Genomic DNA, 24,314 nt, shown 5'->3' on the forward strand with positions numbered 1-24,314 from the left:
ACTTTTCCATATCAAACATACACCTTTAGTGGGAGTTTTCCGAGAGATACAAGCCGTGTAAACATAATATTCATTGGCCTATGTAATAATAATATAATTGTCCTGTACTAGCTATAAGATTTCAAGCAGTCGAGACACCTGTATGGAAAATATGAAACAACAAAAACTGCGTGTTGTTATTGTGTATCAAAAAGTATTATTTCACCCTCAACGTAGGAATAAATATGGAAAAATCCACCTCTGAGCGCAAAAACAAGCACAAACACACATAAAGAAGGAAAAAATAAAAAAATAAATAAATAAGTAAGTAAATGAATATAAAAAAATAAGAAAAAATAAAATAAATAAATCAGTAAATAAATAAAAAATAAGTTCAGATTTGTTAGACTTTGCGGAAACGAATTCATGACATTACAAGAAAAAATTATATTAAACAGTATATATTGCAAAACCTTTCCCTTTTTTCTTTTTTTTTTGACAATTAGCTTTTTCAGAACCGGAGCAAATTACTTTTCCTACATAGAATTAAAAACCAGTACGATTGGCATATATTTTTATCAACAAATTTCAACAAACTCTTCTAAAAGCACTACTTCTCTCCGCGGGTCGTAAACAGCAAGTCGTAATCTAATGAACGTATTCTGGAAACCCTGTAATGATATTTTGATGATAATTTACGCATTACTATTATTTTTTATTATTTTTTTTATTTCCTATTCTCTTTTACTTTTTTTCTTTTACTCCTTATTCTCTTTTATGCTATTCTTTTTAATCCGTTTTACTTTTTCAATCTTTTATTATTGTTCTCTTTTCCTCTTTATTCTCTTTCTTTATTCTTATTTTTCTATCTTTTATTATTCAGTTTTACTCTTTCATCTTTTTCTATTCTTAGTTTATTCCATTCTTTTATTATTATTCTCTTTTCCTCTTTGTTTCTTTTTTTCTACTCTCATTTTTTTCATTCTTTTTTTTATTATTGATATTATTTTTATACCAGACGACGAAGCAGTTAAGAATAAAGCAAGAAAACAACAAAAACAACGGGGAAAAACAAAGATGGAGAGAGAGAGAGAGAGAGAGAGAGAGAGAGAGAGAGAGAGAGAGAGAGAGAGAGAGAGAGAGAGAGAAGTAGCATATCCAGGTTACTATACAATACAAGGCTTTCCTCCCTCCGTAAGTCACATCTGAATCGCCTTAAGTCGCACGAAACAATAGACTCTTTAACTGTTTTGTAAGGGAGGACGGACGGGCCATCCTCCTCCTCCTTCCTTCCTTTTCTCTTCCATTTTCTTCCCTCTCTCTCTTTTCCTCCCATTTTCCTTCGCTCCTTAATTATTCTTCCAGCGGCTCTCTCTCTCTCTCTCTCTCTCTCTCTCTCTCTCTCTCTCTCTCTCTCTCTCTCTCTCTCGGTGCTTTTTGGCGAGCTGTGTGATGGAATTCTTCTATAATAATCCATAATTACTTCGTGCTGTTAGGTGGAGGTAGAGGAGAAGGAGGAGGAGGAAGAGGAGGAGGAGGAGGAGGAGGAGGTGCTGGAGGAGGAGGAGGAGGAGGAGGTGCTGGAGGAGGAGGATGAAAACGAGATGCGTTGCAATAAAGAAAATATCGTTGGAAGGATTATATTTTTTAGACTACACAGTAATATAAATGATTTAACACAAAAGAATAAACATAATGATAACTATAATGTTAATGACGTTTCGCTCCATTATTGTTGCTATAATCATAAGTAACAGAAGGGGAAACGGCGGCCGAGTGGTCAGAGTGCGTATATGGAAATCCCCGTGCACCTGGGTTCGAGTTCCAGCTCCAGTCCTTGAAAATCCTCAACTAACGCTGAGTGGAGAATATTACCCACATGCTGCCCAGATCTTCACTCAATCCTAACTTCAGCGATTGCAGGCAAGAGGAACACCGGGGAGCAGCATGGGCCAAGCAAGAGCCATACATCACGGCAGCCACTATAAATTAAATTCGCCTGCGCCACTAACGGGCTGGGGTCGTCCAAGAAGCCCCCCTACAGAGCCTACTGACGCTATGGGCGGCACCTAAAATTTTACTACTAATGGTAATAAGAAGAGGTAAAAGAAGAACAATAGTACCGTAGTAGTAGTTGTAGTAGAAATAGTAGGAATTGTTCTTGTTTTTGTTGTTCGTGATGTAGAGTTGATGATAGTGGTAGGCTGGCAGCAGTAGTTGTTGGGGTAGCAAGCAGTAGTGAGCAGTAGTAGCAGATAAATAATTGGTATCGCAAAAGGTTATTCGCTATTTTAATGTAATAGTAGTAATAGTAATAGTAGTAGTAGTAGTAGTAGTAGTAGTAGTAGTAGTAGTAGTAATATAGTGTAGTAGAAGTAGAAGTTGTAGTTGCTGTTATTGTTGCTATTATTTTGATCATTATTATTATTATTGTTATTATTATCATTTATTATCATCATTACTATTACTATGAAAATATAGCTTGACTGATATTACTTTTAAGCGAAATTATTGAGCGTACACACACACACACACACACACACACACACACACACACACACACTTTACTGATCTTCATCTCCAACCTTGCCTGTCCGGTTGCAGTACACACACACACACACACACACACGCGCACGCACACCATTGTTTTTGTCTATCTTTTTATGCACTATAATTATTGTAGTTACACATATTACTTTCTTGTCTCCCTACCAATATGACACACACACACACACACACACACACACACACACACACACACACGAGAAAACTATATCAAGAAATCGCAACTTACCGAATTATTGCTGTTATTGTCCTCGTAGCTATCGTTCTTGTTATTATTACTAGTTATTGTTATTATTATTATTACTATTTATTCCTCACTTTCAATAAAACATTCCACGTCTTACTTAAATCACCTCACATTAATAATTCACTGGCTTTATTACTACCACGACTATTTTCACGTCCTCGGGCACTTCACACACCGGCACTTCATTAAGAATCACAGGTAAGGTTGCCCTCCAGGTGAGGCTCGGGACACTCATTAACAGTCCAGGTTAGAGGTGTAACATCCTGGGGTAGAGGGCCCGGGAGCGAGGCGCAGCAACCCACTCATCTTGGTGGTTCATCTCACACTGAGTAGCTGAGTGGCATGCATGTCAATTTACCTGCTTTTTCACCCACCTCAAGATGCCGTTTGGGGAGTCTTATTCAACGTATATGTTGAGTGTCTTTGTGTACTCAGGGGGTTTTCGTGAAGTATAATGTCAGGGCTAATGTAAGGTTTATATTGCTGCCGGGAAGGCTTTCTAAATTCACTAGGATAAGAAGAGGCTGGATGTGGCAACTCCGGCGTTCAGGGTTTGCGGGCCGCGGGTTACGTTCACCCAAAAACCCGCCCAAGACCCGCCGCCACGACCACTAGATCTCGAATTTTCACACTTCTTATTAATTACCAAAGCGTATTAAGCAGCTAATGTTAATATTATTCAGAGCTTCAACTTTTAAGAACCACGCAACAGCCTCGGTCGCTCCTTTGCTGTGTACTGTCCAGCTTGGCGGCCTCGGAGCTTTCATTAAAAGCAGCCCAATTGGGCGGAAAATATTTACCTTGACAACGCTGCAGACCGGCACCTAAAGAAAAGTGTTGCCATCTTAAAATATTCAACATGTTTAATAGATATTTTGTCATAATCCCTGATTATTAATCGTATTTTAATTATATGAATATTTTTCATGTTATTGACGATACGACACGATGTAGAAGGACTTGATTTGCTTTTGCTACAAACTTCATTCCGGGCAACGTGCAGGCCGCGAGTGTTGGCGGACCCGCGGCGGGAGCATAAATTTTTGTCAAGTTTGTTTACATTTTAGCAAAGTGAAAAATAAACCCGAACGTGCCTACATGCAGCAAGGGAAAGTTTTAATATATATATATATATATATATATATATATATATATATATATATATATATATATATATATATATATATATATATAGTGGGTGTGTGTGTGTGTGTGTGTGTGTGTGTGTGTGTGTGTGTGTGTGTGTGTGTGATAAAATAAAAAAAACGAACAGTTTTTACAGCGGAAACATGAACATAAGCATATTGATACAAATAATAATTTTGATTTTCTTAATTATGATTTCCATGGAAATATTGATCACCTCATGACATGAATGACAATAATTATGTAGCAAAACGTGTCATCATTATCAAGAAAATGAGATGTCAGGTTATTATTACTAAATCTCCCATAACAAAAGCAACAGTAGTAGTAGTGTAAAAGCAGCAGCTGCGGCCAGAACATCCAAGTCAGGCAAATGGAGCACAGTTACCCGAGCCGAGGACTCGTGGAGGTGCTGTCGGGGTGCAGGACGCGGCGGTGCCGGCGTCCAGGGTGGGAGTGGCGTCGGCCCGGCGGGTACCTGCATGGCATAAATAGTATAAACACAAGATCACATATAGAAAAATACCAGAAAGAACCGTAACAACAAAAATGATAACAACAACAAAAAGATAACATCAATACCTAATGAAACTGCCGCTGCTACTACTACTACTACTACTACTACTACAATTATTATTATTATTATTATTATTATTATTATTATTATTATTATTATTATTATTATTATTATTATGATGCTGGTGCTACATTTACTACTACTACTACTACAACTACTACTACTACTACTACCACTGCTGCTGCTGCAGTTGCAGCTGCTCTATTATTGTCCTTGTTATTCTATTGTAGTAGTTGTGGTTGCAACTGCTGCTGCTGCTGCTAGCTACTACTACTATTACTACTGCTACAACTACTACTACTTCTACTAGCTACTACTACTTCATAATGCCGCAAGACAATGGCAGAAAACAAGCTCGTTAGTAATAGTAATAGCAACATCATCAACAACTGCAACAGCTGAGACACCATAACCAACAGTAGTAGTAGTAGTAGTAGTAGTAGTGTTGGATCATCCACCATCACCACCACCACCACCACCGCCACTGCCCGAAGCCACTGGCCATGATTATGTTCTTTCCAACCTGCCGCTCCTTACCACTGTGCTTCGCTCCCTTCCACTACTCATCACCAACCCCCACCACACGCCGCTGACCACCACCCACCATTACCACCACCACCACCACCACCACAAGATTTCAATTTACAACAAAAACTAATAATGTTTTGTAGACTCAGATGATTTTGCGTTGAGTAGGTTTATCCATTTTCTTAAGGTTTGTTTGTGGTGAAAATAAAAAGTAGGATAAGAGGAATTTAGATCACACTCTTTCGAAACGGTGTGGAAAAACGAAAACTTAAGGAACGTGGAGAGCGATCGGTGTGTGTGTGTGTGTGTGTGTGTGCGGGGGAGGGTGGTGGTGGTGAACTGTCTGCTATGTTAGACTTCTTCAGTAGAGATGAGAAAGATGGAGGTCTCTCTCTCTCTCTCTCTCTCTCTCTCTCTCTCTCTCTCTCTCTCTCTCTCTCTCTCTCTCTCAAAAATGATAATAAAAGACCATTTGCGATCGTGCAGCATTTGTCTGTGTGTGTGTGTGTGTGTGTGTGTGTGTGTGTGTGTGTGTGTGTGTGTGTGTGTGTGTGTGTGTGTGTGTGTGTGTGTGTGTGTGTGTGTGCTGTCGATTTCCATTTTTTTTCTCTTATTCTCCATGATCGTTCTGCTCATTATCTTTTTATTATCATTATGCTACTATTTTCATAATCACTTTTATCATTATTATTATTATTATTATCATTATTATTATTATTTGTAGTAGTAGTAGTAGTAGAAATAGGGATAATTCGGAAGGGGGGGGGGGCGGAGAGATAAATAGAAGGGGAACGAAGGGTAGGAGAGGAAATCTAGGAAGGAAAAGAGGGAGGGAGGTAGATGAAGTGGAATGGAGAAAGAGAGTGAAAGGGGAGAGAGAGAAAGGTAAGAGGGAGGGGGGAGAGGGAGGGATTTAAAGAAGCAAATGCAAGGAACAGAGAGGAGAGGAAAAGGAAGAAGAGGGAGAGCATAAAAAGGGGGAACTGTTACATGGAAGGGAGAGAAAGGATGGAGAAAGTAGATAAGGGAGGAAGGGGTGGAAGAAAAAGAGAAGGATGATGGAACGGAAAGGAAGAGAGGGAGGGTAAAATCTTGGATATGGAGGGAAAGAGAACAAGAGAAAGAAAAAAAGCAGGAAAGGGGAAGAAATAGGATGGAAAGGGAGACTAGCATTGAGGGAGAGAGAAAAGAACAGGAAAGAGCAGAAAGAGAAAGGGAGGATGGGAGGGAAGGGAGAAGAGCAAGAGAAAGGAAAAGAGAACAGGGAGAAGAAATAGACTGGTAGGAGGGAAAGGGAGACTTGCGGCACTGAAGAAGGGAGGAGAGAGCAAAAGAGAAGGAAGGGAGAAGAGATAGGAAATATACAGAGAATGGAGAGGATAGACACATTGAATGAAAGAAGGGAGAGAAAAAGAGACAAGAGAGGAGGGAGGGAAGGGAGAAAAGAGAAAAAAGGGAGAGGACATGTAGAAAATAGTGGATAAGGAGAATAGTGACAGAGAGAGAGAGAGAGAGAGAGAGAGAGAGAGAGAGAGAGAGAGAGAGAGAGAGAGAGAGAGAGAGAGAGAGAGAGAGAGAGAGAGAGAGAGAGAGAGAGAGAGAGAGAGAGAGAGAGAGAGAGAGAGAGAGAGCTAATAGGGGGGATGTAACACAGAGGGAGGGAGAGACTTGAGAGGGGGGGAGAGAGGGAGGGAGATCAGTGAGTCACCTTGAGGCTTGAGGGAGAGCGGTGGCCCCTCCCCTCCAAGCCTGTGCCTCCCTTCCCCCCCTACCCTCCTCTCCTCCCTGTACCTGCCCCGCCACCAGTACCCCCACCAGTACCACCCACCAGTATCAGTACCAGAACCAGTATCAGTACCGGAACCAGTATCAGTACCAGCACCAGTATCAGTACCAGTATCAGTATCAGTACCAAAATCAGTATCAGTACCAGAACCAGTTTCAGTACCGGAACCAGTATCAGTACCAGAACCAGTTTCAGTACCGGAACCAGTATCAGTACCGGAACCAGTATCAGTACCAGAACCAGCACCAGTACCAGAACCAGTATCAGTGCCAGTATCAGTATCAGTACCGGAACCAGTATCAGTGCCAGAACCAGTATGAGTACCAGAACCAGTATCACACACATACACACACACACACACACACACACACACACACACACACACACACATAATCTAAATCCACACGAACAAATTCTCAAGCACGAACAGACACACACACACACACACACACACACACACACACACACACAGAAAGAAACAGACAGAGAAAATGAAGACACAGAAACACACACCCTCACACAGACATACAGACAGACAAATAACAAGGAAAACCGACACCCAGACTCATCCTTCCAACCTTCCATCCATATATACATCCAGACAGACAGGCAGACAGACAGACAAGTATTACGTAACGCCGTTCCTCTGTACTATAACACATATCAAACTCCTCCTCGACGCCCAGAGTAAGTAAGTAGGACTCTTCCCTCACCCGTAGTACTACAATCCGGCGTTAGTAAGTGGGCCTAAGTAGTAAATAGGAGGTTGAGATTGAAAGATAAGCGAGTACTGTATGAGGGAAGTGAAGTGTAAAGAAGGGCTTGATATAGTCTAATTTAAAAGGCAAGAGAGAGAGAGAGAGAGAGAGAGAGAGAGAGAGAGAGAGAGAGAGAGAGAGAGAGAGAGAGAGAGAGAGAGAGAGAGAGAGAGAGAGAGAGGAGAAAATTATCTGAGGGTTATATGTATTATCTTGTTACTACTACTACTACTACTACTTTCAGAATACAACTAATGCTAATATAATTTTCTTTATCTTTAGCATCATTTCATACAACGTGTCGCTCCAGTAGTAGTAGTAGTAGTAGTAGTAGTAGTAGTAGTAGTAGTAGTAGTAGTAGTAGTAGTAGTAGTAGTAGTAGTAGTAGTAGTAGTAGTAGTAGTAGTAGTAGTAGTAGTAGTAGTAGTAGTAGTAGTAGTAGAAGTAGTAGAAGTATATACGAGTAACAGGGTCGGAGAAAGAGAGGTTTAAATGACAGTGGATTAGAGAACGGAGGAGGGTATACACAGCTACTACCAGGAGGACAACAACAATCAAAACAACATTAGCAACAGCAGTAACGGGAATTAAGGTGGTGGCCGAGTGGTCAGCGTGCGAGCGTGGTGAGACGGAGGACCTAGTATGGAGTCGTATCAAAGGATGCTAACAATTTTCAATCATCGCCGAGTGCTGCTCAGACCATCAAACAACCATAAACAGCGACTTCGTTCAAGGGGAGCACCACGGGGCAGCATGGTCCAAGCAGGAGTCAGCATACATCACGGCAACAACCATACATAAAATTACTGTCACTCCTCCTCCTCCTCTCCCTCTTCCTCCTCCTCCTCCTCCGACTACTACTACTACTACTACTACTACTACTACTACTACTACTGCCAACACTGTTCTCTTTAGATGGAATTAAGAGGAAGAAAAAAGAATGATTACAGTAAGAAGATAACGGGAAGGAAGGAGATAGGAAGGAGAGATAATAGAAAGACACTCACGTATGCAGAATAAAACATGACCGTGTGCTCGCTCTTGGAAGAAGGAGATAATAGATAAGGATAGATAGATAGATAGAGAGAGAGAGAGAGAGAGAGAGAGAGAGAGAGAGAGAGAGAGAGAGAGAGAGAGAGACTATATATATAAGTCTAAGTAAATGCACCACTAACAGATTGGGGTCGTTTAAGTGGCCCCTCAAGACAGCCTACCAGCATTATAGGCACCACCTGAAGAAAAATAATAATAATAACACAACAATAATAATAATAATGATAATGAAAACACTCAGTGACCTACACACACACACACAAACACAGGGTTCACCGAAGTACCATAGTGACAGTCGCATCATCATCATCATCATCATCAGTAGGGGCAGCAAGTTGGCACCCACACACCTTGGCACGCCTTCAGAGGGGGCGCGCTTACACACACACACACACACACACACACACACACACACACACACACACACACACCTGGCAGGGTTTAGTTTGGTCCCACCTTTAGTCTCGTACGGACACTTCCTTTTGGCTTTAGCGGTGTTGATGGTGGTGGTGAGACAGTGGTGGTGGTTATAGTGGTGATGGTAGTGGTGAGGTAGGCTTGATGATAATAGTGGCGCCGAGACAGTATGGTGGTGGTGGTGGTGATAGGCAGTGGTGGTGATGAACGTTGGTGATGAGCGTTAATAATGGATGACACTTCAGTTGTTTGTGAGGTATGTAGGCGGATGATGAATGGTGACGCTGGTGGTGATGGTGGTGGTGGAGGTGGTGGTGGTGATGAACTGTCTTGAGGCTGTTGTTAATTCGTCGAATGTGGTGATGAAAATGATGGTAACGGATTCTGGTGGTGATGAACTTTGGTGGTGATGAACACTGGTGGTGATGAACATTGGTGGTGATGAATTCTAGTGGTGATGAACAAAAGTAGCGAGTGTGTGATGCAGTAGGAGAAAAGAAAAAAAAAACACTTCATTTGTATTTTCAACTAAACTATAAATTTCCTTAAAAATATTGTCACGTGGTGGTGGTGGTGGTGGTGAAGGTGAAAGGTAGAGCTTGAGTGTGGGGGGGTGTGGTTGGTGATGATTAGTCATGGTGATGAGAGTGGTGATGAAGACGAGGGAAGTTATGCGTGGTGGTGGTGGTAATGATGGTGGTGGTGGTGGTGGTGGTGGTGATGGTGGTGGAAATTATGTGATTTTGAAAGGATTGGCAGACTATTACTTCACTGAGAGAGAGAGAGAGAGAGAGAGAGAGAGAGAGAGAGAGAGAGAGAGAGAGAGAGAGAGAGAGAGAGAGAGAGAGCGAGAGAGAGAGCGCTTTGGGTCAGTGAGTTGATGAATTCACCGTCTGAGTAAAGAACAGACTAGACATGGAGGAGGAGGAGGAGGAGGAGGAGGAGGAGGAGGAGGAGGAGAAGTTATCAAAAAAGTGTAACAAAAAAGTTGGGACGAAAGCAGAAGGAAAGCACAAACCTCTCTCTCTCTCTCTCTCTCTCTCTCTCTCTCTCTCTCGGCAGCGCCAATAACTATAATATGAATAAGAGAAAGAAAGACACTCACTCAGGCCAAGTAACTTCGTACTGTCTAAAATAAGAAAGGAACCAACCCGCACAAGCTTGCTACACAAACCTCCTCTTCTTCCTCCTCCTCCTCCTCCTCCTCCTCCTCCTCCTCCTCCTCTTCCTCCTCCGTCTTCTCTTCCTTCGTCTTTCGTCTTACGGTAGCACGCATCTTCCACGAGAGAGAGAGAGAGCGAGAGCGAGAGAGAGAGAGAGAGAGAGAGAGAGAGATGAAACAAACTAGGGAGAATTGTGCCCTTTAGACGGCATCGCAGCTCTCTCTCTCTCTCTCTCTTCCTGTTTTCGTAGCCAAACCTTTCTCAGTTTAAGGTTTTAGTGGTTGTGGTGATCGTTTTTTTTTTTGTTGTTGTTGTTGTTGTTGATTGAGAAGCATAAACAGAAGCATAATGAGTAGGAGGAGGAGGAGGAGGAGGAGGAGGAGGAGGAGGAGGAAGAAGCTGATTTAATAGTAAAGGGAAGAGAATAATAAAATCGTATAAAAAGAACTCCTCCTCCTCCTACTCCTCCTCCTCCTCCTCCTCTTCCTCCTCTTCCTCCTCCTCCTCCTCCTCCTCTTCCTCCTACTCTTCTTTCTAATTTTGGCATTTCTCTTCCTTATCTTTTTTCGTTCTCCGTCTTCTCCTCCTCCAACTCCTCCTCCTCCTCCTCTTCCTCGTCCTCCTCCGTCTTCTCCTCCTCCTCCTCCTCCTCCTTCTCCTTCTCCTCCTCCTCCTCGTCCTCCTCCTCCTCCTCCTCCTTCTTCGTTCAGCTACAGGCCAACGAAAAGGGGAAAAAATAACTGCTGTTTATAATGTGCAACAGTCGATAAAAATAATAATAATAATAATGATAATAATAATAATAATAATAATAATAATAATAATAATAATAATAATAATAATAATAATAATAATAATAATAATAATAACAATAATACGATTTTTTCAATTTCAGACAACAAAGGAAAAAAAAAAAATCCAACAACCAGCAAATCACGATCAAAGAGGACGAGGAAGACAACAACAACAACAACAACAACAACAACAACAACAACAACAATGATCACGAGAAAGAACATGATAGTTAATATTTTGACAAGTGATAGTGCTGGCGACGATGACGAAGAGTGACAATGAAGATGATGACGATGATGATGATGATGGTGAAAATAACGACGACAAAGATGATAGTGAATGTGATTAGGCAGTGAACAAAAAAAATAGTTGAAAATTAATAAGTTGTCTGCGAACGATAAAAATGTTAATAATGATAATGATGATGATGATGATGATGATGAAGTGATGAATAGAAAAAATAATCCGCTAAGAAACAGAAGATTTTTAGAAGGGTCCCGTCAACCAATCATTTAATCAGTCAGTCAGTCAGTCAGTCCATCCACTTACACCCCACAAATGTTCAAGCCAAATAACACCAGTCAGTAGTTAGACAGTCCTCCAATCAGTCCGGCACTCAGTCAATCAGTCAGGCACTCAGTCAATCAGCTAGCCACCAAGTCAGCCAGCAAGTCATCCAACACTCATTCAACCAACCGAGAACTCAGGTAATCAGTAAGTCAGTCAACCAGTCAGTCAGCCAGTCACCCATTCAGTCAGTCAGTCAACCAGTCAGCCATCATTCACCCACAAATTCACCCCATCAGCCTCCCGCCCAGCCACTCCGTCACCCACCTAACCACAAGGATGTATATGGCAACGCGTGCCAACCTCGACTACTGGTCCACCGATAACTGCTGTCTTCGGTGGTCGCTGAGAACTGGAGCCATCACCATCGGGGTTCTGTGTCTGGTAGGTTTGTGTGGGAGGGAGAGGGAGAGAGAGAGGGAAGGGAGGGAGAGAGAGAGGGGGACGGAAGAGGGAATGGGAGGAGAGAGGAAAGGGAGGGAGAGGGAGAGAGAGAGGGAAGGGAGGGAGAGAGAGAGAGGGGGAAGGAAAAGGGAATGGGAGGTGAGAGGGAAGGGAGAGGGGAGTGCTGAATGTGTCTTTCTGTAGGTATATGTGGTTGTGGTCCTTTGTCTTTCTCCCTGTCTGTCTGTCTGTCTGGGTTATGTTATTGTGGTCTTTTCTGTGTCTGTCTGTCTGTCTTTCTGTAGGTATATGCTTGTTGTTCTCTCTCTGTCTGTATGTCTGTCTGTTTGTCTGTGAGTATATGAGCTTGTGGTCCTTTCTCTGTCTGTCTGTCTGTCTGTCCGTGGTTATGTTATTGTGATCCGTCTGTCTGTTTGTCTGTAGGTACATGCTTGTACTACTACTACTACTACTACTACTACTACTACTACCAATTCTCTTTCTCCCCTAACAGCTGTGGCAGTCGCTGATGGTGACCTGCGGGGTGATGATGATAGTGACATGCACCGAGAACATCACCACCACCACCACCACCACGGACATCAACACCATTAACACCATCGTCATCACACTTCCAGATGACACCTCCTCCTCTGACCTTTTCGGAACTGTCAACGAGGTGATTGGTGATGATAATGGTGATGAGGAAGCCCGGGATAGTAACGTGGTGGTGAGAGACATCGGTGGTGGTGGTGATGATGGTGGTGAAAATGACAAAGGAGTGATGGTGCGTCGTAGTGATGGTGATGTAAGAAGGAAAATGGTGGTGATGGACAGCAGCGGAGGTGGTGGTGGTGATGATGGTGGTGGTGAAGAGAAGACAGCGGCGGCGGTATTGATGACAGTGAGTGATGATGGTGGTGGCGGTGGTGATGATGCGGAGAGAAAGGTGATGAGGGAAGAACAACGAGACGAGGAGGCGGAGAAGGAGGAGGAAGAGGAGGAGAACAGTGAAGGGAGAGTGAGGAGGAGGGGAAGGAGAAACGACAAAAACAGGGAAAACAACAATAGAATCATAAACACCTACAATGAAAATAGGAACAACAATACCAACACCACCACCATCACCACCAACAGCAACAGTAGTAGCGATAGCAACAGCAACACCACCACTACCACCACCACCAACAACAACAACAACAACAACAACAACAACAACAGCACTGCAGCTTCCAAGGGTTGCACGTTGAACAGCATCGAGGAGGAGGACGTCAGTAATGGCACGAACAGCAACAACTTCACCTGTCATTGGCTACCTGGACCTGAGACGGAGGTGCTAGGCGTCTACAGCGAGGGGAAACGTAAGTGTGTGTGTGTGTGTGTGTGTGTGTGTGTGTGTGTGTGTGTGTGTGTGTTTACGGTAAGGGAGGCAGCTCAAGGGCAAAAAAACAAATACAGAAACAAAAAAAAAAGTTCGCTCGAGGTTGCTCAATTAAAAAAAAAAAAAGAGAATGAGTGGTTAAGAGAGGTCAATTTCGGAAGAAGAGGTGTGTGTGTGTGTGTGTGTGTGTGTGTGTGTGTGTGTGTGTGTGTGTGTGTGTGTTTCCCAGCCATTACAATCAGTATCACTATCATTATCACCATTACCACCACTATCATCACCGCCATTAGCACCATCATCTCCGCTGCCAAAAGGTATCAACACCACCATCACCACAAAAATTACCCTTGAAATCGACTCCATTTTAATCACTCATCACCTCCACCATCACCACCCTACTCGTACCTCCTCTTGCACCATCAACACCACCACTACTAAATCGCAACACCCCCTCCCCCTTCCCCCCACATCACCATCCCCATGTGTGTGTGTGTGTGTGTGTGTGTGTGTGTGTGTGAGAGAGAGAGAGAGGGAGAGAGAGATTCTACTCACATGGAGTCTATATATAAGATGCTTCTGTATTCTCTCTCTCTCTCTCTCTCTCGCTCTCTCTCTCTCTCTCGTCATTTTTTCGCTATTCTTTTCAATCCTTTTATTATTTTTCGCCATTTTTTATCATTTTTCCTCTTCCTTGCTGTTTTTTTATATATTGTAGTAGCAGTAGTAGTAGTAGTAGTAGTAGTAGTAGTAGTAGTAGTAGTAGGCAATTGATTTATTTCCCACTTTCTTTGTATTAATTTCCCGTTTTCTTTCTCTCCGACAGTGGTGTTGGTGGCATGTCTTTTAATCGCCTACTCGGGAATCTACGGAATCCTGTCTTTGTGCGTGGTGGTGGGCTCCTTCACGGTGAGTAGTAGTAGTAGAAGTAGTAGTAGTAGTAGTAGTAGTAGTAGTAGTAGTAGTAAAAAGTGGAGCGAGACGAACAACACAAAGAGAAAGATTAATGGAATAGGAGGAGAACGAAAGAAAATAGGAGGAAAAATCATGGGGGAAAAACAAGAGAATAATATTAATCAAGAAGGAGGAAGAAGAGGAGGAGGAGGAGGAGGAGGATTTGGAAGGATATTTTTACGCCTCCAATTTTTCGGCTCTCACAATAACTATTTAAAAAGGTCACAAAGGATCACTAGGCTCACGAAACTACCCATGGAAATACTCACCCCCACAACAACCTCGACGAAAGCCTTATCAATTTTGGGTGTGGGTAAGGGTCGTATTTTAAAACACTTTGTCCCCCAAGTTCACATATTTGACAAGGCTTTCATAGGAGTTGTGGGCATTTCCAAGGGTAGTTTTATAACCCTGGTGGTAGTGTAGCCCTTCCTCTGCACCGTGAACCTAAAAATACACTAACTATAACCCGATTGACCCCCTCTTTTGATCTCTAGAAATGGCTGATGTGAGAAGCGAAAGTGTCTTAAAATACCAGCCTTAGTAAGCCCCGAAATGTTTGAGAATATGGGTCTTTGAATTTCAGGGTCATCCGGCGCCTGCTTCCCCGGGTAAACAAAGATTATATAGCGTAAACACAACACAACCTCATAACCTCATTCCTGTAGCTACCTGGCCCGCTGACGCTCGTAAATATCGACACACACACACACACACATACACACACACACACACACACACACACACACACACACACACACACAAAGAAGGTTTCAGAGTGTAAACCTTTTCATGGATTTTATATTGATACGGAGTTCCTGAAATTAACGGAAAATGAATGAAATTGTTCTTGCCAAAAAATTTTATTAATCTACAGTAGTGTATATACGGTCTGTTTTAACATTCTTAGTATATGTAAAAAGAAGATTATACAAGACATTTATTCATTGGCTACTTTCAGGTATTTATCTCTCTCTAACTACTTATTTTCCATTACTACTACTTCCACTACTACTACTACTACTACTACTACTAAAACTACTACGACTACTACTGAAATAAAGTTAACGTATCACATCTCATCTAAGAAAGAGAGGAAGCAAAAACGAATAGAAGGGAAAGCTTGAATTGGCTTGGGGAGGTGGAGGCCGCCGAACACCTCACTCTGATATAGGACCAGCCCCTCACCAAAAGAGATAGAAAGATAGATAGATAGAAAGATAGATGGCCAGATAAACAGACAGGCAGATAGATAGGTAGACATGAAATACACACACACACACACACACACACACACACACACAATAAATATACAAATGGTTTCGTTATGTGTAGTATTATAGTATATGCAATGATACTCGAGGGCAAGCTAATCCAAATACTACTATCACAACCGCTACTACTACTACTACTTCTAATAATAATAACGACAACAATACTATGACCGCATTAATCGCATAGCCAACACACGCCATGGCTACGTACTGCACATGCCGCCCTTGGCTCAGATACGGCCGAGCGAGCGACGAAAGGGACAGGTGAGAAAGGTTCGTCGTTACGTCTGCACGGACAGGACTGGCGGGGCTCCAACACGGGGGGGGGGGGGGGGGGGCCGGGAAGAAGAATGATGCTTTTTTTTTGCGTGTGTGTGTTTTTTTTTAGTTGGTGTCACGTGAGCCTTGAAAGAAGTAATAAAAAACGAGGGGATCAGTCTGTCATGAAGTTATGTAAAAATAGATAAAGCAGAAGATAGACGCTCGTTCGGTCATTTTTTTCAATATTTTTTTCTTTTTTTGTTTGCTTTTATAGTCAGTGTTACGAGAGCCTTGGAAGAAGTAAAGTATGGAGGGCATCAGTCTGCCATGAAGCGATGTAAATATAGATAAAACAGAAGAAAGACCCTCGTTTGGTCATTTTTTCAATATTTTTTTCTTTTTTTATGGTTAATGTTATGTGAGCCTTGGAAGAAGTAAAAATAAGGAGGGCATCAGTCTGTCATGAAGTGATGTAAATATAGATAAAACAGAAGAAAGACGCTCGTTTGGTACTAGTTTTTAATATTTTGTTTGTTGTTTTGTGGAGATAAGGTAAGGTTAAGTTCGGAGAATATGCTATAGCTGCGCGTGGCGGCGGTGCTCATCTCCGTCATGTTGGCCCGTTGAGTCTGTGGTGGGAGAGAACCCTTAACCCGACACAGGGCCAGAGTGACATCCGGGATACCACGGTTTACCTTCCCCAGGTCTCCCCAGGTATACACACTTATCGACCATAACGAAAGGAAGGATGAGCAGCTCGCAGGGCAGCGCACCGACTATACCCAGACCGAGATTCGAACCCAGGCCCATAAATTCGTAGTTAGGAACGCTAGCCACTCCACCACGGAGGCGTATGGTGAAGGTAACTGATAAATCTTTATGAATTAAATTATTATACACCATATTATTTTCTTTCTTTTCTTTATTAGTTACGAGGCAGGACAAGAAATGACAGCAATAAACGGCATTACCTTGTTTTCACATTTAGGTACACCGAGTTACATTTACATATTCATCACTTCTACGTATATTCTATTTTTTTACAGTAAAGGAAGCAGCTCAAGGGCAAAAAAATGTAATATTAAGAAAAGAAGAAGCCCGCTAAACACTGCCCCTATATAAAAAAAAAAGAGTTTAGAAGAGTGGCCAAAAGAGAGATCAATTTCGAGAGGAGAGATGTCTCGATACTCTCCTCTTGAAAGAGTTCAAGTCGTAGGGTCGTAGGCAACAGGAAATACAGAAGGAGAAAGGTTGTTCCAGAGTTTACCAGTGCAAGGGATGAAAGACTGATGATTCTGGCTAAATCTTGCATAAAGGATTTGGACAGTATAGGGATGAGCCAGAGTAGAAAGTCGAATGCAGTACTCTGTTCAATATAAAATTCAGACTCTTATAACAAAGCCATCCGTCCTGAAACACTCGGAAAGACAAAACCCAAGACTCGCGGTGAGTTATTTTTTCCTCCTTCCTCCCTTCCTTCGTTCCCTTGGCATATTTATCGCAGTCAGCGGTGAACGATGTAAACTGTTTGTGTGTGACGAGCGCTCGAGGCATGTGTGTGTGTGTGTGTGTGTGTGTGTGTGTGTGTGTGTGTGTGTGTGTGAAATATTAGCTGCCTTGCTCCGTGTAGTACAGACGTCGCCACCTTGAACGCCTTGAGCTACAGGTAAATCAATCAATCAATAGTTGCGGTTTACAAGTGACGAAGAAATATTAATTAAGGTTAAAAAAAACATATTCGAAAAAGAAGAAGAAGAAGAAGAAGAAGAAGAATGAGTATCAGAAGAAGAAGATAAAAAAGAAAGGTGAAAAAACTATATTCTAACTCATTAAGGTGAAAAAATATATATTCTAAGTAAATAAAATAAAAAAAAACATTCTAATTCAGGCTGAAAAAAAATATAGTGTAATCAAAATCACGTTCACAAGCACATCTGTCAGTCAGCCAAAAAGTCAAGGGTGGATGCGTCACCGTGTGTGTGTGTGTGTGTGTGTGTGTGTGTGTGTGTGTGTGTGTGTGTGTGTGTGTGTGTGTGTGTGTGTGTGTGTGTGTGTGTGTGTGTGTGTGCGTATGTGTGTGCTTTCCTCTCCTCCTAAATCTCTCACCCGCCAGGACAGATGTTTATGAAAAAGGAAACGCCCGAGTTATGAGGCAAAGGTTTATGGGAGGAGTAACAACAGTGGCTCTCATGAGGGCTGTAGTGAGCGCGGCTATAAAGATAAGAAAAATGTTAGTTCAAATAAATATTAAAACAACACTTTTTTTTTTACAGCAAAGGAGACAGCACAAGGGCACAGAAAAGGGAACAATATAAAAAAAAGCCCGCTACTTGCTGCTCCTGGCTTTAACTAATTACTATGCCGCTTTTCTTTTACTTTAGAGCCCCCCACCCCAAAACTTATTCCCGTAAAGTTTCATGATAATTCCAGTTTCATGATAACATTATATAAGCGCCCAAACCAAAGTATATTCTCCACAATGATCCGTTTTTTCTACTCAATACCAGACACTAATGAGATTTCCTGTGGTGTGGTTTTATGTTCGAGTTTCCTTCTTTTTTTATATCAACGCCAAACACTATAGCCAATAAGGAAATTTCGTAGTATTATTTTGTGTTTGGTTGGTTGGGGAGCTTACAAACTTGCTGTATTGGGACTTTACTAAAACTGACCCATTAATATATACGTCATTCCTCCCTGTTGTTTTGATTGATTGATTGATTGATAGTTTATTGTTACAAGTAAACAACAAAGGAGAAGGGAGGAGGCGAGGAGCATGCCATCCCAACCCCCAGGCAGTACAGAGGGTGATTATACAACTAAGGATACATGTGGAAGTAGCACCAGGAGTAGGTATTTTTTTTATATAATCTGTAGGCAAGTGATGACGTGGCATGACAAAAATACCGATATCTCCTTTCTTTTAGTGCCCCCGCCGAAGAAAAAATAGATTTACGTATATTTTCATGGTATTTACAGTTTCATGATAATATTATTTACGTCCTTCCTTCCTTCCTGTTGTTTGTAGTTGTTTCTTGTAAATTTATAGATATCGGTAATTTTTGTTATCGTTAAGCAGGTTGTCTAATCCTCATAAACGTAGAGGGAGTGTGTATCCGGCTTCACGGCATCCATCATTCAAGGGCCAACGTGAAGGATGTGAGCACCGAGGCCACGCGCAATTTTAGCTTATGTCCCACAGCTTTTACCTTCCTAGCATTATAATTACTACAATCTCGGTTTCACGTAAAATCTAAGAAAAATAGGAAAAGAAATTACTACTTTGATTCATTAAACCAATGCCAATGGGAAAAGGGTGTGTGGGGGGGGAGGAGATGTGTGTGTGTGTGTGTGTGTGTGTGTGTGTGTGTGTGTGTGTGTGTGTGTGTGTGTGTGTGTGTGTGTAATTCACCTCTTGGTCTGCTGCGGGTCTCTCTCCGATCTTTGGGTCGGACTGAGACCACTCACACACAACACACCGCGACAACGAGGTCACAACTCCTCGCCTTACGTCCCGGCCGGGGAATCGAACCCCGGTCCTTCTGGTTGTGAGGCAGACGCTCTATCCACTGAGCTACCGGGCCGTGTGTGTGTGTGTGTGTGTGTGTGTGTGTGTGTGTGTGTGTGTGTGTGTGTGTGTGTGTGTGTGTGTGTGTGTGTGTGTGTGTTTCCTCGCTTCCTCTCCCTTTTCTCAAAATTTTACTACCCTCGTCAGCTTCACAGTTTTCAAAGAGGAAATGAAAATAAACAAATAGATAAGTGAGTAAATAAACATCGTCATCCTATTAGCTGGAGTAGGAAGGAAAACACCTATCGAGCGGGCGCAAGCCACTCCCGGTGAGGTATATATGGGAAGCGAGGAGAATGCTGAAGCCCTCCAAAGACCCTTCCCATGTCCTCACTAACCGTTTCCCTATTGTCTCATCAACACCCGAGAGTAGTTCAGCATGCTCTCTAAAGACAGATATTCTCTCTATCCACACCATGGGCACACTACATTCACACAACATACACACCTTTTCCCAAAATTCAAAATTCAAGATGGCGAACCATAACCATGCCTCGGAGTCCCCGCCTGGGGGGAGGGGACCACAAACTCCCCCAGGAAGGACTCCCCGTCTGGCTGCCGACTTGAGAGGTGTGTTGATAACTACTTGAACCTCTTTCTTATCAATTTCTGCAACATTCGCGGTCTTCGTTCTAATTTTCATTCTGTGGAACAACAGCTCTTCTCCTCTAAACCTCACCTTCTTTTCCTCACTGAAGCACAGGTTTCTGAGGCTACTGACAGCAATCTCTACTCTGTTCCCTCCTACTATCTCTATCCTAAATTTCAATCCAAAGCTGGATGTTGCGTCTACGTGCGCAACGACATCACTTGCTCTCGTGACCACGAGACCACCACCACCATCTGGCAAAGACTTCATTGTCATTCTATTACTAAATACATCTGTGCTGTTTATCTCTCACCTAACTCTACTATGTAAAATTCTTTGACTATTTGAACTCTAAAGTGGAGCACATCTTGACCCTCTCTCCCTTCGCTGAAATCTCCATCTTGGGAGATTTCAATGTTCACCACCAGCTTTGGCTTTCATCCTCTTTCACTGACCAGCCTGGTGAACAAGCCTACAACTTTGCTCTCCTCAACGATCTAGAGCAGTTGGTTCAGCGTCCTACACGTAGCCTATTCCCGACCGTCTTGGAGACCGGCCCAACATACTAGACCTCTTCCTTACCTTAACCCTTCTGCTTACTCTGTCAAACTGTTCTCTCCGTTGGGCTCCTCCGATCACAACCTTATTTCTGTATCCTGTCCTATCGCTCCTGTACAGTCTCTGGACCCAGCGAAGAGGGAATGCTTCTGGCATTTTGCTTCAGCTCGGTGGGACGACCTGAGGATGTACTTTTCCGATTTCCCTTGGAATGATTACTGCTTCCAGGATAGAGACCCCTCTGTGTGTGCTCAGCGCATCACAGAGGTGATTGTCTCCGGAATGGAGGCATACATTCCACGTACTTTCTCTACTCCTCATGCTAAAAAGCATTGGTTTAATCACGCTTGTTCTCGTGCTGTCAAAGATAGAGAGGGAGCTCACAAAAGGTACCAGAGCCTTCGAACTCCCGCTAACCATGATCTTTACATTTCCGCCCGGAATCGTGCCAGATCTATTCTTCGACTTACCAAAAACTCCTTTATCCATAGCAAATGTCAACACCTTGCTTTCTCTAATTCTTCCAGATACTTCTGGCACTTAGCCAAAAATATCTCCTACAATTTCACTTCTTCCTCTTTCCCTCCTCTTCTTAACCCAGACGGCAGCACTGCCGTCTCATCTATCTCTGAGGCTGAACTCTTCACTCAAACTTTCTGTAAGAACTCCACTCTGGACGATTCTGGGCATATTCCTCCTACTTATCCCACCTCTTACTCCTTCATGCCTGTTATTAAGATTCTTAAGAATGATGTTTTCTATGCCCTCTCTGGCCTCAACTCTCAGAAGGCTTGTGGACCTGATGGAGTGCCTCCTATTGTCCTTAAAAACTGTGCCTCCGTAATGACACCCTGCCTGCTCAAACTCTTTCGCCTCTGCCTATCAACATCTACCTTTCCTTCCTGCAGGAAGTACGCCTTTGTTCCAATCCCTCAAACTACCGCCCTATAGCTTTACTTTCCTGTCTAGCTAAAGCTTTTGAATCAATCCTTAACCGGAAGATTCAAAAGCACCTTTCCAGAGGAGGGCAAGTGCGGTACTTAGTGCGGTAGTACCGCATCACAAAAAAAGTACCGCACTACCGCAAAATTTCTGAAACTACTGCACTACCGCGGACCGCACTAAAAAATCCTGCGGTACTTTTTGCGGTACTTTGAACACTACGGAAGACGACATTTGCAGCGCGACATCCTTACAGATTTTTTTTTTTTTTTTTTACAGTAAATCGGACTCAATCAGTCAATCGGTATCAGTCATCAGAATCAGTGATTCAGTCATTCTGACTTTTCATTTATTGTTCAAAATTAAATACTAAATAGACAGACTAAACTACGACACTGCGAGTCTTCTTTAACCCGCGCGGTGCCGGCCATTTCAACCCCGGACCCGTCCGTGGTGCCGGCCGATTTTTCAGTGTACTATTTCAAGCAGGTGTCCTTTGTTTAGATAGCCAGGATAGACACTGAAGTATTTTTTTTTTTAATAACACTACCGACGTACCACACACCATACCGCACTGGGAAAGAAAAAAATGGGACCGCACTACCGCAACCGCACTACTCCGGAAAAAGTACCGCACTACCGCAACCGCACTACCGATTTTTCAGTACCGCGCCCACTTCTGCACCTTTCCACTTCTAACCTTCTATCTGATCGCCAGTATGGGTTCCGCAAGGGGCGTACTACTGGCGATCTTCTTGCTCTCTTAACTGACTCTTGGTCATCCTCTCTTAGCCGTTTCGGTGAAACTTTCTCAGTTGCGCTAGACATATCGAAAGCCTTCGATAGAGTCTGGCACAAGTCTTTGCTTTCTAAACTGCCCTCTTTCGGATTCTATCCTTCTCTCTGTTCCTTTATCTCCAGTTTCCTTTCCAGCCGTCCTATCTCTGCTGTGGTAAACGGTCACTGTTCTTCCCCCAAACCTCTCAACAGTGATGTTCCACAGGGCTCTGTTCTATCACTCACTCTCTTCCTGTTATTCATCAATGATCTTCTTTTCATAACAAACTGTCCTGTCCATTCATACGCTGATGACTCCACTCTGCATTATTCAACTTCTTTCAACAGAAGACCCACTCAACAGGAATTACATGACTCCAGGCTGGAGGCTGCAGAACGCTTAACCTCAGACCTTACTATTATTTCCGATTGGGGTGAAATGAACCTTGTGTCCTTCAATGCCTCAAAAACCCAATTTCGCCACCTATTAACTCGACACAATCTTCCAAACACCTATTCCCTATTCTTCGACAGCACTCAGCTGTCACCATCTTCAACACTAAACATCCTCGGTCTATCCTTAACTCAAAATCTTAACTGGAAACTTTACATCTCCTCTCTCACTAAATCAGCTTCCTCGAGGTTGGGCGTTCTGTATCGTCTCCGCCAGTTCTTCTCCCCCGCACAGTTGCTATCCATACACAGGGGCCTTGTCCGCCCTCGTATGGAGTATGCATCTCACGTGTGGGGGGGTTCCACTCACACAGCTCTCTTGGACAGAGTGGAGTCTGAGGCTCTTCGTCTCATCAGCTCTCCTCCTCTTACCGACTTTCTACTCATCCTTACCCCTATACTATCCAAATCCCTTACGCACGAGTTAACCAGCATCTTCACTCTTTCATCCCTCACGCTGGTAAACTCTGGAACAATCTTCCTTCATCTGTATTTCCTCCTGCCTACGACTTGAACTCTTTCAAGAGGGGGGTATCAGGACACCTCTCCTCCCGAAATTGACCCCTCTTTCGGCCACCACTTTTGATTCTTTTTAGGAGCAGCGAGTAGCGCGCTTTTTTTTAATTATTGTTTCCTTTTTTTGTGCCCTAGAGCTGCCTCCTTTGTTGTAAAAAAAAAAAATATCAACAACAGCTTTATATAATTTGTTGCATTACCTCTATCTATCTATCCCTCTCCATATCTAACTATATAATTCTCTCTCCTCTTCAGAACTCCTGCCAGTTGTGCAAGGCTGGGTGGCGTCCATTTGCTTCCACAGTATCATCCTTTTACCTACAACGACTTTAATGTATATGTCTGCCTCTCTCTCTCCATCTATCTATTAATCTCTCTCTCTCCTACAGAACTCCGTGTCACTGCTCCAGGGTTGGGTGGCGTTCACGGGCTTTCACAACATTGTCATCCTCGCCACGCTCTTCGTCCCTCTCCCCTTCACGACCCTCCCGCACCTCCTGCTCTCCATCGCCTACTTCATCCTGTCCCTGTACACGTGGGCGGTGGTAAAGTCGCACATGCACGCTCTCAAGGTGGAGCTGAACAAACCTCTGCTACCCGAAGGTTCCATCACGGACTATACGGTGGACGGCGTGGATGTGACGGAGATACCGGTACAGGTGTAATGACAATAGTCAGATAGGTACATAGATAGATAGAGATAGAAAGAAGATAGTTATTTACATAGAGAAGACATATATATAAAGTAGATAGATTGATAGAGATAAGATAGATAACTATTTAAACATAGGTTTATAGACAAGATAGAAATAGATATATTTCCTGAGTAAATGTAATTCCACGGTTCGACTACTCAACTTAAAAAAAGAATCAAGATAAGAGATAAAGAGGAAAGGGCAGATGAAGAGAGGAACCGGCGAAAATAAAATCAATGTTTATTGTTTTTCTAGGAAGTTAAAAAAATATATACAATACATGAACAGAAAAAAAAACATTAAAGAAACGTGCATCATAATAATCTGGTGTATATCATTAACCAACATTATCCACTGTATAAAGGACTCTTAACCAGTAGGAAG

At 42.8% G+C, this 24,314-nt stretch overlaps 2 protein-coding genes across 2 annotated transcripts in view; one reads left to right on the plus strand and one right to left on the minus strand.

The window, feature by feature from the left end:
- Nucleotides 1–3,134, minus strand: part of LOC127005589 (protein bowel-like) — a 52,384-nt gene extending 49,250 nt beyond the window's left edge. Inside the window, exon 1 of the mRNA XM_050874529.1 lies at nt 2,774–3,134. The gene's annotated coding sequence lies outside the window, so the exon portion shown is untranslated. The remainder of the gene's footprint in view (nt 1–2,773) is intronic.
- Nucleotides 3,135–9,034: 5,900 nt separating this feature from the next.
- LOC127005593 (homeobox protein 5-like) lies at nt 9,035–24,253 on the plus strand. The gene is made up of 5 exons (XM_050874543.1): nt 9,035–9,148; nt 11,115–11,965; nt 12,480–13,326; nt 14,170–14,252; nt 23,625–24,253. Exons 2-5 carry the CDS (start codon nt 11,861–11,863, stop codon nt 23,898–23,900), a joined length of 1,311 nt encoding a protein of 436 aa, XP_050730500.1. The 5' UTR covers nt 9,035–9,148; nt 11,115–11,860; the 3' UTR covers nt 23,901–24,253.
- The last annotated feature ends 61 nt before the right edge of the window (nt 24,254–24,314 follow it).

This window comes from Eriocheir sinensis, chromosome 3 (assembly GCF_024679095.1).
Source record: "Eriocheir sinensis breed Jianghai 21 chromosome 3, ASM2467909v1, whole genome shotgun sequence".
NCBI lineage: Eukaryota > Metazoa > Arthropoda > Malacostraca > Decapoda > Varunidae > Eriocheir > Eriocheir sinensis.